The following is a 13356-nucleotide window of genomic DNA, read 5'->3' as shown; positions in this document are numbered from 1 at the left end:
CCTATGTGTCTGGGGTAAAGGAATAGTGAGATTTTGAATTGTCTTCTTGTGTTTGTGTTTAGATCTTTCCCATCTTTTTGTCTGGTGTAATGTAGTTCATTTTTCTTGCTTCAATAAATATTTTATTTTTTGTGTTAAAAGTTCATCAGCAGACTCTTGTGAATTTGTTCAGTAACTTTCCTCCATAGGTTTCTTAAAAAAAAAGTTAGGATCTATCAAGCCAGGTTTCACTGTGGGATCTGACTTGTCCAGTATTAACATCAGCTGAGACTGTTAGAATATGAACACATTTGGATCATTTTATACTGATGTCTCAGTTAAGGGTGCCATGATACGAAGCATTGGCATAATGTGGCTTTGAAACTGCATTTCTCCATTTGGTAATTTACTAACCTTTGCCATATTTCCATAAACCCTGAGGGCAAGATTCACTCTGGTCCCACTCTTCTCGTACTTTGGTGCAAAGCCGCATTGACGAGAGATCTGGCAAAAAGTTAGCTTCTGCAGATGGCATGTGACAAAAAGGAGCCAAAAAGGCAAACAAAATACTTTCAGAAACTATAGTAAATATCTTGGCTGTTTTTTTTTTTACCTACAATGCAAAGCAACCATCTTGTTTGTATATATGGTCAACCCTTTGCAAAAAACAGACAAAAAACCCTTAAAGCACCAAACTATCTATAATTACATTTCTGTGCTTTTAGCAGAGTTTTTCTCTCTACTATACATTGGAGCTTTCCTGTTAAAGCGCCCCTCTGTGCACACAGCACGTCACGGCTGAGAATTGATACCATCCCTGAGTCATTGCTGAACCAAACTATATCTCTGAGAGTGAGATGGCTGTTCCATAGATTAGTAAATTGTCAACAAGTCATCTGGAGTGAAATGATTTACATTGAGTGTACAGCACAGAAACAGGCCATGGGCCTGGGACACTCAAAGGCAGCAAATGCACTGATGCATAAGTCCCTGTTGGTCAGGCCTTGAAGAGCGGAGACACACAGACACTTCAGATTTGACTATATGCAGAGAGAGCTGAACACATGGAACCAGTTGCCAGGGAAGCAAGACAGCAGATAGTCTTGAAAAATTTAAGGGAGAGCTAAATTGATATTTAATGGAGTAGGTGATGGAGGAATATTAGTTTTTGGGAAACACCAGATGGATTGCAGAATCTACTCTTGTCCTGGGTTTTCCTGCGTTGCTGCGACTGAAGAAAATAAAAATAAATCTCTTTGGAGAATTAATATTAATGATAACATTAACAATAAAAGAATTATTTCCTCTCTGTCTCCTATACGAACCCATGTCATATCTCACTTTGGTGTGATTTCACTTGCTTTCCTGGTTAAAAATAATGTCATTTGGATAAAGAGACATATAACACTTCAGGTTTTCTGCTTTTCATAACGTGTTGAGAGTTTTGCGATCAGAAGTTTCTTAACGCTTGAACAGTCTAAAATTTTGAAAACAACTGGGTGGTTTTGTCATGGGGGAGAGAATGTCTAGGGGACTTTGAATCATCTCCTCTAAAGGAACTCAAGCACTTTCTCTCATCTTCTGTAACAATGGCAGATGCATTTTCTACCATCAAAGAGATCAGCAGCCACCCGTCACTCCAGCTATAGGATTCACTTCCCACCAACCTGACAGCAAAGAGGTTGAATGGGTAGCTGCACATCTACTGGAAGAAAAGAAAATGAAAAAAAAATCCAGGATATACAGAGAGGTTTTTCAGTCACTCACTGGCAGCCACATTCAGTCCATAAAACACAAAGGCCCAGGTGTTTGCTACCAAGGCACATAACTCAAGTCGGGATATTTCCTGGATTGTAGCACCCGCCTCAGGATAAAGGGCCCCAGATATTGTGATCTTTGCTCCAGTGGTGGTGGTGATGGTGGTGGTGGTGGTGGTGGTGGTGTGGGGGGGTGGGGGTGCGTGCAGCAGTGGTATTGGATGGAGTCGGGCCTGCCAACCCCAGAAGCAGAGCATAGGTGGCCACAGAGGTGACCAAGTGCTGAGGTGGCCGGTTGGGAGGTCCACCTCAGTTCTATAAGATTTTAGGCTTCCAGCCATTGACCCTCACACCCACCCCCCCACCCCCCCCACCACTCCCACCCCCATGTTAACTCATGCCCCCCCACCCCCCCCCGAACCACCCAGTCCCCATGGTCCCTTATACCCCCATGCCAACTCATGCCAATTCACCCAGTATCCACCCTGAGCAAACTTCAGGGGTCATGTGGAGATTAAATAAAATAAAGTTCTAAAAATCTAATACAAATTTCGCTGTGCAGACTTGACAGCAAAATAAATTCTCAGTCATGAAAGCATATTCAAAGTTTTTTTTTGAATCTCCAGTGCTTAAACTCTTATAAAAAAAAACCTTCTATTCATACCCATATCAAAGACAGACTCGCCTTTAATAGCCTCTTTAAGCTGGTAATCAAACTATGAACTCAAAATCTCCTTGCTGAGATAATTGTAACTTTGGAAATCAGCCAAACCCTTAGGAAAATGTCAACAAACAGCTATTGCAATTGTTAGAAGACAGTTTCTTTTCACTCTCACTGACACATGCAGCACGTTTTCTTTTTTAATTTTTACTGGGCTGAGAATTTACATAACCTCACATCGTGTCAGTTATACAGTCCTTATTTGCACTTCCAGGGCATTTATTCGATAAATTCATGACTCTCACACCGTGGATTACGTCCCTTGCAACAGCCAAAATGGAGTCTGCATTTTGCAGTGTTTTCCTCATGGGTGAATATGCCCCACCCCCTTTCACTTACTGGGAAAAATTGGATTTGTGAGACTTCCATATTCAGGTCCCACCCATCAATTTGGAAGCTTCGTGCCGTCTCCATGACTGTGTGAAAATCCAGGCCAAAATGTTCAGGACAGGGACACAAACAGGCAGATTGTTTCTTCACTCAGAGGGTTGTGGAGCTTTGGAATTCTCTATCTCAGAGAACTATGGATGTTCAGTCATTGAAAATATTCAAAACGTGAGATTGATAGATTTCTGGCTACTAAATGAAGTAAGGATTATGAGGATAGTGCAGAAAGCTGGAGTTGAGATGGGATATCATCTGTAATCTTGTTGAATGGTGGAGCAGGCTTGAGGGGCTGAATGGCCTACTCCTGCTCCTATTTCCTATGTTCTTATGTTCTCTGCATTTGTGGCACCGTTTTCTTAAGGGTGAGGCATTGATATCTGAATGGCCTGCTTTTGGATATAATTCTGATTTTTCTTTTCAAGAACACTAGAGCACATGGAATAGGAGCAGGAGTAGACTATGGCCCATCGAGCTTGCTCTGCCATTCAATATGATCATGGCTGACCTTGGCCTTCAACTCCATTTTCCTGTCTGCTCCCCAAATCTCTTAATTTCCTGGGAGACCAAAAGTCTGTCTAACCCTGCCTTAAATGTATTAAATGATGGAGCATCCACAACCCTCTGCGTTAGAGAATTACAAAGGTTCACAACCCTTTGGGTAAAGAAATTTCTCCACATCTCAGTCCTAAATGATTAGCCCCCAATCTTGAGACTGCGACCCAGTGTTTTAGATTCACCAACCAGTGGAAACATCCCTCCACGTCCACCCAATCAAGCCCCTTCAGAATTTTGTAGACTTCAATGAGATCACCTCCAGAGAATATAAGCCCAATTTACTCAGTACTCTCTCAAGTACATATAGCTGAATTCTAGCCTGGTTTAGCTCTCTCCTTCCCAACGCTTTTAGCTATTATCATAAATTATTGTTAGAATGCATTGCCAGGGTTGCATTTTCAGCTGCAAAACAGAAAGTGCAGCCATCGAGAATGCCACACTCTCACAGGACAACAATTCAGCAAATTGTGGAATGATTTCAAAACAACAGATCCCACAGAGCAGGTGCTATGTGGCTTTCTAATCCGGCAAGACTAAGGAAGGCCAGGATTGTTCTAAAATGACCTTTTGTTTTTTGACTGCCCCCTCACAATAAATTCCTGACCTGCCCTTGAAGGTAACAATCACTTTCTCTCATCTCCTTCCAGTTCATTGTCAATGAAGCCAACAGCTTTTCTGGTTGATTAGCAGTAAATTCAACTTGGACAGAACATAAGAGGGTTTCCTGTTCAAGGGCATCTGCTTGGAGTGGAAGTGGAGCAGAAATCTGATCTTCTGTTTTTAAGGCACTTGCTAAGTCTTACCTTACTTCAGATTTTATGGGCCTTGGGAATCAAGTCATTTATTATTAAAGCAGCTGTGATTAAGGAAAATGTGAAACAAATGAGATAAATGATTGGATAAAAACCGAACTTGAAATGTATTTTTAACTACTATATATCTTTATCATGTAAACTTTAATAATTTTCTATTGTCAATACCAATTACTTTTGTCTTATTTTCTTGCTTTTTCTCTTAGCTATTTTTAAACTTTCTCTCCCCGGAACTGTCCTCAATTTGCTGCAGGTCAATTGAAGCTATCTAGTTGGACTACTATGCGAGTACTCGGCACACCTGACAATATAATGGTATCTCCTAGGGCAAGTTTTAAGTGTTAACATCTGCTGTGAATCACAACCTGTATATAGCTATTCTTGAGGTGCATTTTATATAAATATTAACTTCAGGCAAAAACTGTTACTGGAATGTGAATTATGCTCAAGTTAGAGAATTGATGGGGAGCACATTTTCAGCTTTAGGCATTAAAGATTCAAAATCACTTCTGAAAGGCAATAGCTTACATTACAATACACCTACTATTAACAAGCTGAGCGCTGCAGCATGCGTTTCACCACTGGACAGGCCTGAATTGGCCAGCTTGAAATCACAGCCCGGCCCCGATCACGGGCAGCGGTCGACTTCCCGACCACCCCCGCCCAGCACGTCCGACAAGGGCAAAACTCTGCCCCATGTCTCAGTGAAGGTTCTCCAATCGGACTGGTTGAAGAGACAAAAGCAAAAAACTGCAGGTGCTGGAAATCCAAAACAAAAACAAAAATACCTGGAAAAACTCAGCAGGTCTGGCAGCATCTACGGAGGAACACAGTTAACGTTTCGAGTCCGAATGACTCTTCAACAGAACTAAGTAAAAATAGAAGAGAGGGGAAATATAAGCTGCTTTGGGGGGGGTGGGACAGGTAGAGCTGGATAGACGGCCAGTGATAGGTGGAGATAACCAAAAGATGACATAGATAAAAGGACAAAGAGGTGTTGAAGGTGGTGATATTATCTGAGGAATGTGCTAATTAAGGGTAGAAAGCAGGACAAGCAAGGTACAGATAGCCCTAGTGGGGGTGGGGTGGGGTGAAGGAATCAAAAAAGGCTAAAAGGTAGAGATAAAACAATGGATGGAAATACATTTAAAAATAGTGGAAGTAAGTGGGAAAAGAAAAATCTACATAAATTATTGGAAAAAAAAGGTGGGGGAATCAGAAAGGGGGTGGGGATGGAGGAGAGAGTTCATGATCTAAAATTGTTGAACTCATTATTCAGTCCGGAAGGCTGTAAAGTGCCTAGTCAGAAGATGAGGTGCTGTTTTTTTTTTCTAATAATTTATATAGATTTTTCTTTTCCCACCTATTTCCATTATTTTTAAATGTATTTCCATTCATTGTTTTATCTCTACCTTTTAGCCTTTTTTGATTCCTTCACCCCACCCCACCCCACCCCCACTAGGGCTATCTGTACCTTGCTTGTCCTGCTTTCTACCCTTAATTAGCACATTCCTCAGATAATATCACCACCTTCAACACCTCTTTGTTCTTTTGTCTACGACACCTTTAAGCTATCTCCACCTATCACTGGCCCTCTATCCAGCTCTACCTGTCCCACCCCCCCTTAAACCAGCTTATATTTCACCTCTCTTCTATTTTTACTTAGTTCTGTTGAAGGGTCATTCGGACTCAAAATGTTAACCGTGTTCCTCTCCGCAGATGCTGCCAGACCTGCTGAGTTTTTCCAGGTATTTTTGTTTTGGTTGAAGAGACACACAGTTGCTTACCCTGTTTACCCAGGTCCCAGATCTGATGTTGAGGAGGCTGTGCTGTTTCAGCTCTCTAATTAGTGTAAAACACGATGTGAAAGACCACAGTCTCTGAACAAGATTAAGTGCAATGGCTGGCAATCACTGTTTGTTCACCACCAAACACAAAATTGAGTCATTATCTTGTCATTATCACATTGATTTTTTGGGGATCTTACTGTGTGCAGATTGACTCCAGCCTTTCTCATATTACTACAATGACTAAACTTCAGAAGTACTTCATTGCCTGTAAAGTGTTTCACAGTGTCTTGAGATCATTAAAAGTGCTTTGTAAACACAGCTTATTTTCTTTTTAAACTGGAGATCTGATTGCACAGCGGGTTCCTCTGGGTGCAAGGGCTGAAATGAGATGCTTTTTCCACAAACTGAGGAATTCAGTTTCAGTCAACAACATCAACAATAACAGCAACATGCATTTATATAGCACCTTTAATGTAAAAAGAAGTCCCATGGAACTCCACAGAAGCATGATATGGCAAAAATAGACAACAAGCTAAAGAAGGAGACATCAGGAGAGGCGGCCAGAAAGTTTTGGCCAAACTTTGGATTTCAAGGGAAGTCTTAAAGATGAAGATAAAGGTGGAGAGGCAGAATGGGTCTGGGAAAGAATTCCAGAACTTAGGGTAAAAGCAAAATACTGCGGATGCTGGAAATCTGAAATAAAAACAGAAAATGCTGGAAAAGCACAGCAGGACTGACAGCATCTGTGGAGGGAGACACAGGGTTAATGGTTCGAGTCTGATGACTGTTCTTTATATCTACAGACCCAGAAACTTAGGGTGTAGAAGGCTGAAGGTACAGCCAATGGAGGGACAGTGGAAGGAGGGGAGGCACCAGAGAATGGTGCTCAGCAATGGAGACCACCTAAATTGGGCACCGCCACAATGCATATGGGGCGATGTTATCATGCATGGGATGATGTCATCATGCATGAGGGTGATGTCAACATATAAACAGTGACATCATTGCATTAGGATATTCTGCACTGTTGGAGAGACAACCAGGCAGGGAGATGAGAAATAATTGTGCAAATAAACCTGTTTTTTGCATCCCCATTAATTTGAGGTTGCTGCAGATGGGGCAAGGATCAAGCACAGGCCCCTGGCGATGCCTTACTAAAGCAAGTGGACAAAGGGTCAAAATGCTGGATGTGAAGCCATTCAATATCGGGCAGTGGCCAGACTGGCTAAAAATGAGACTGTCTGGTAAAAAACTGGACGGACATTCTGTCCACCCTTTCACCAGAGCCAAGAGATGGAGGAAAGCAGAGTTCTGAGGGAGGTGTTGATCCAGAGAAGATTACAAAGATAGGCAATGAAGCCACGAGGGAAATTAGACATGGGGATGAAACTTTTATCTTTTTGGAGACCAGAAAAGTACTTGGGGGCCGAGTGGGCCCTCAAATGGGTTAGGAATGAGGAGCAGGGTTTTGGATATGCTATAGTTTATGGAAGGTGGAAGATAGCAGGCCAGTCATTTTGAGTCAAGAAGAATCATTTATTCTCCCAACATCAGTTAGATTGTTTGGTGCTGACCTTGCTTGTGTCTGCAATACATTCCCTGGGAAAGCAACAGCTAAGCCAAAAACAATGAATAAAGAACACACACACTGAAAAGTTTGTCAGGTCCCAGTCTTCCCCTTGTTACAACATTGGACTGACCCATAACTACAGAAATTAAAATCATGCTCTTCCGTACCTACACTGTCACATTGAAATACATTAACGGATAGTTTACACAGCTCACATTAAACAAACCCATTATAAACCAGGATTTGTTTTAAATCAGGATAATATTATAACCATAAACAGAAATTTTTACACCAGTCCTTTTATATACCTTCTAATTTACAAAAGATTGAACTTAACTTACTTGTGATTTTGTTGTTTTTTATTTCAGTTCAGGCAACACAATTCCTCATCACACTGAACTCACTGAGAGTTTAAATACAGACGATTTATTTTCATATGAAACATGATCCGGCAAGATGTGAAGTGCTGGCAACTGACAAACTCAACTTGCAACAGAAATGCATTTACGACAAAAAGATAAAGTAAAACACATGGGGGAATAAATCAGTTAAATTTGTGCAAACAGCATCTTAATTGGATTGTAGTAGAGTGCAATGATGGAAAAGGGAGGGGTCTATCATAGCAATCAGGGGTCAATGGCCACAGATGTCCATGAAAAGGTTTCAAGGGGTCCTCCAAAAGCAACTGTGGGTGTTTCCAGAATCTGGGTCAGGATGGCCTACCCCCAGTTTAATCTGAACTGCAGCAAACAAAGCAACAGAGAGAGTGAGGGAGAGAGAGAAAAACAGAGTGTGAGAGAGAGACAAACAGAGACAGAGACACACAGATTGTGTGAGAGAGACAAAGAGACAGATTTAGAGGGAGAGAGAGTGTGTGTGTGTGTGAGAGAGAGACAGGGACAGAGAGAGAGACAGACAGAGAGAGACAGAGTGTGTTTGAGAGAGGGAGACAGAGAGAGAGTGTGTTTGTGAGAGAGAGACAGAGAGAGAGAGTGTGAGAGAGAGAGACAGAGAGAGAGAGTGAGAGAGAGACAGAGAGAAACAGGCAGACAGAGGTAGAAAGAGAGAGAGAGAAACAGGCAGACAGAGGGAGAAAGAGAGATTGAGAGAAACAGGCAGACAGAGGGAGAAAGAGAGACAGAGAGAAAGAGAGACAGATTGAGAGAGGGAGAGAGACAGAGAAAGAGAGAGACAGAGAGAGAGAAAATATCAAAATAAAATAAACCATGCCATGGTGTTTGGAGCCGGGGTGGGGTGGGTGGGGGGCGTAGCAGTGTCAGGAGCTGCCAAAGGCATCAGGCTCTGAGCCTCTGCAGCCCTCTGTGCAGCACCTATGAAAATACAAATGATTGTTGGAATCCTCAGGCTTGTGCAAACTAAACTCTGGGCAAAAATACTGTTAACTTACAGCCAGTTAATGTCAGAGATGTACCCGGATCTGACCCTGGATTGTTTACAAAGCTAATCCTCCGCGGAGAGGAGTAGACAGACAATCTCTAGCCCATGCCAAATGGAAAATAGCTGTGGGTGTTGGTGTGAGATTGCAGACAAAGCCCCACCAATAGTGAACATTGTACACTCACAAATTTCACATTAAGTTGAACAACAATAATAATTATGTTTAATCGTATAAGAACATTTGGTAAGATGCTTGAGTTGTGTTGTGTTACAGACATCTATGGAACTTCTATAACAAGGTTCAGAAGCAAAATGATTGAGAATCCCGATGCAGAGAAGAAGCAATTAACTCCAAAAATTCGTAGAACTACGATCTAATGAATTATTGTAAAATATTATACAGATATCTAGAGAGGACTGATGCAGTTAAAAACATAGAATCTATATAGTTTGGCCTTGATATTTTCTTTTCTAATTTTGGTACCACTACTGTCAGATAGACAACAGTTAACACAGACTGTGCTCTGACACTGTTACCCCTGATTTGGGAAAGTGGGTTGCATAATCAGCCCATGTTTAAATGATAAAAAACAAAAACAGAATTACCTGGAAAAACTCAGCAGGTCTGGCAGCATCGGCGGAGAAGAAAAGAGTTGACGTTTCGAGTCCTCATGACCCTTCGACGGTCATGAGGACTCGAAACGTCAACTCTTTTCTTCTCCGCCGATGCTGCCAGACCTGCTGAGTTTTTCCAGGTAATTCTGTTTTTGTTTTGGATTTCCAGCATCCGCAGTTTTTTTGTTTTTATCTCTATGTTTAAATGATGTTTAAGTTACAAAGCACCAATTTACTGGCTGGCAAAACTATGCTTGTCCAAGGGGAGTATGAAACGTACGGGGCCTGGGTCTTGTCAAAGCTGCTCTGCTCTGGACTTATCTGCATTAATGCGGAGCATAACAAAGCATTGGTGCTCAGGCTTCATGTCACTTTCTAAACAGCAAGGAACGAACTCAGTTATTGCACAACAGCACTAGCGGTGATACCAGATTGCAAATTAAATAACAGAAACTTCACACTAGTCTCTGTGAATCAAGCAAGTTTTTAGATTTCAATCTTCGCACATTATACTGATCTTTTTAACTGTTATTAGCTTTGAACATTTTCAGTCGTTCCCTACAATTTTACTTTCTATAACTTATACATTTATTCTAAATGTTATGTAATACCTTCATCTATCCACATCAGACCAAGTTAAATAAAGCATATTATTTTTCTGTAGAAAGCTTTACTCTCATGTGAGAAGGACATCCATTTGGTTTTTATTTTGGTATTTTTTTTTGGTATAAACTCATTGCAAACTACTTCTTCCGATAAGATTATGTGAAGTTATACAGTGAAGCTGGCCTGTTGAATGAAACGTGTCTGCAGTGGCTGACTGCACGGTGATGTTGCTGTTTTTTATTCATTCATGGGATGTGGGCTTCGCTGGCTGGGCCAGCAGTTATTGGCCATCCCTAGTTACCCTTGAGAAGGTGGTGGTGAGCTGCCTTCTTGAACCGCTGCAGTCCATGTGGTGTAGGTACACCCACAGTGCTGTTAGGGAGGGAGTTCCAGGATTTTGACCCAGCGACAGTGAAGGAATGGCCGATATATTTCCAAGTCAGAATGGTATGTGCCTTGGAGGGGAACTTCCAGGTGGTGGTGTTCCCATCTATCTGCTGCCCTTGTCCTTCTAGATCGTAGTGATCATGGGTTTGGAAGATGCTGTCTAAGGATCCGTGGCGAATTCCCACGGTGCATCTTGTAGATGGTACACATGCTGCTACTGTGTGTCAGTGGTGGAGGGAGTGAATGTTTGTGATGTGGTGCCAATCAAGCGGGCTGCTTTGTCCTGGACGGTGTCAAGCTTCTTGAGTGTTTTGGGATCTGCACTCATCCAGACAAGTGGGGAGTATTCCATCACACTCCTGACTTGTGCTTGTGTAGATGGTAAACAGGCTTTGGGGAGTCAGGAGGTGAGTTACTCATCGCAGGATTCCTAGCCTCTGACCTGCTCTTGTAGCCATAGTATTTATATGGCTAGTCCGGTTCAGTTTCTGGTCAATGGTAACCCCCAGGATGTGATAGTGGGGATTCAGTGATGGTCATGCAATTGAAAGTCAAGGGGCGATGGTTGGATTCTCCCTTGTTGGAGATGGTCATTGCCTGACACTTGTGTGGCTCGAATGTTACTTGCCACTTGTCAGCCCAAGTCTGGATATTGTCCAGGTCTTGCTGCATTTGGACATGACTGCTTCAGTATCTGAGGAGTCACAAATGCTGCTGAACATTGTGCAATCATCAGTGAACATCCCCACTTCTGACCTTATGATGGAAGGAAGGTCATTGATGAAGCAGCTGAAGATGGTTGGGCCGAGGACACTACCCTGAGGAACTCCTGCAGTGATGTCCTGGAGCTGAGATGACTGACTCCAACACCCACAACCATCTTCCTTTGTGCTAGGTATGACTCCAACCAGTGGAGAGTTTTCCCCTTGATTCACATTGACTTCAATTTTGCTAGGGATCCTCGATGCCACACTTTTCCCCTCGGTGATTTGGGGGCGGGGCCTGCTCGCCGAGGGGAAAATGACTCAGGATGACTTTGGGAGGAACCCCCGAAATCATCCTGGTCCATTTAAATATTCAGGAAGGCGGGCGGACAGCGAAATCATTTGTCCACCCACCGACCTGTCAATAGCCAATTAAGGCCATTGACAGGCTAGTTAAAGTAATTAAAGACCCTGTCCGGCCAAGCTTAAGGCTGGCGGGCAGGCCAGGAGCCCCAGCAGGCTCCAGATTATTCATGAAACTTCATCCACTGGCGGGATGAAGTTTCATGTACATTTATAAAAAATGTAATAATCTTTATGTGTTTCTTATTAACATGTCCCATCTCGTGTGACATTGTCACATGAGGGGTACATGATAATAATTTTAATATTTCTCTATTTTTGACTTTTCTTACCCGTCAGTAATCTCCCTGAGACAGCACTTTGCCTCAGGGACCAGTGCGCTCTTTCGCACTTTGACAGCTGGGGATTCCGCCCCCCCCCCCCTGCACAGGGAGTGCATAGCGCTTCCTGTCGGGCAGGCCGCTGGGCAGGCCTTAATTGGCCCACCCACTCAAAATGGCGGCGGGCCCCATTTCAGCAGCCCATGGCCGAGCCGGTGGGGCCCGCTCGCCCACCAAGGGCAAAATTCTGCCCTTGGTCAAATGCAGCTTTGATGTCAAGACTAGTCACTCTCACCTCACCTCTGGAGCTCAGCTCCTTTGTCCATGTTTGAACCAAGGTTGTAATGAGGTCAGGAGCTGAGTGGCCCTGGCAGAACCCAAAATGGGCATCAGTGAGCAGGTTATTGCTAAGTAAGTGCTACTTGATAGTACTGTCGATGACCCCTTCCATTACTTTACTGATGATGGAGAGTAGGCTGATGGGGCGGTAATTGGCCGGGTTGGATTTGTCCTGCTCTTTGTGTACAGGACATACCTGGGCAGTTTTCCACATAGCCGGGTAGATGCCAGTGTTGTAGCTGTACTGGAACAGCTTGGCTAGGGGCATGGCAACTTCTGGAGCATTCGTCTTCAGTACTATTGCTGGAATATTGTCAGAACCAATAGCCTTTGCACTCTACAGTACCTTCAGCCGTTATTTGATATCACATGGAATGAATCAAATTGGCTGAAGTCTGGCATCTGTGATGCTGACGACCTCCAGAGGAAGCCTAGATAGATCATCCAATCAGCACTTCTGTCTGAAGATTGTTGCAAATGCCTTATCTTTTGCGCTGATGTGCTGGGCTCCCCCGTCATTGAGGATGGGGATATTTGTGGATCCTCCTCCAGCGAGTTGTTTAATTGTCCACCACCATTCATGACTGGATGTGGCAGGACTGCAGAGTTTAGATCTGATCCATTAGCCCTGTCTATCACTTGCTGCTTATGCTGTTTGGTTTCCAAGTAATCCTGTGTTATAGCCTCACCTGGTTGACACCTCATTTTTAGGTATGCCTAGTGCTGCTCCTGGCATGATCTCCTGATTGAACCAGGGTTAATCCCCTGACTTGATGGTAATGGTAGAGTGGGGGATATACCAGGCCATGAGGTTACAGATTGTGTTTGAGTACCACAGCGCCTCATGGATGCCCAGCCGTGAGTTGCCAATTCTGTTCAAAATCTAGATAAAAACAAAAAACTGCAGATACTGGAAATCCAAAACAAAAACAGAATTACCTGGAAAAACTCAGCAGGTCTGGCAGCATCGGCGGAGAAGAAAAGAGTTGACGTTTTGAGTCCTCATGACCCTTCAACAGAACTGAGTAAATATTAGGAGACGGGTGAAATATA

General features: G+C 43.1%; 1 protein-coding gene across 6 annotated transcripts in view; it reads right to left on the bottom strand.

The window, feature by feature from the left end:
- LOC121291405 (myotubularin-related protein 9-like) overlaps positions 1-13356 on the bottom strand; it is a 54516-nt gene that overhangs the window by 38706 nt on the left and 2454 nt on the right. Inside the window, exon 2 of one of the 6 annotated variants that reach the window (XM_041212521.1) lies at positions 394-501. The exons of 4 other annotated variants lie outside the window; for them this stretch is intronic. In XM_041212521.1, the coding sequence (XP_041068455.1) occupies positions 394-410 (17 nt within the window). In that variant the 5' untranslated portion in view covers positions 411-501. Of the gene's footprint in view, positions 1-393; positions 502-7912; positions 7964-13356 lie in introns of those variants that run through there. One more of the 6 variants, XM_041212522.1, reaches the window with a different exon arrangement.

Source organism: Carcharodon carcharias, chromosome 19 (assembly GCF_017639515.1).
Source record: "Carcharodon carcharias isolate sCarCar2 chromosome 19, sCarCar2.pri, whole genome shotgun sequence".
In the NCBI taxonomy this organism is placed as follows: domain Eukaryota; kingdom Metazoa; phylum Chordata; class Chondrichthyes; order Lamniformes; family Lamnidae; genus Carcharodon; species Carcharodon carcharias.
Note: the sequence above shows the minus strand (reverse complement) of the source record. Positions and strands in the feature narration are given on the sequence as shown.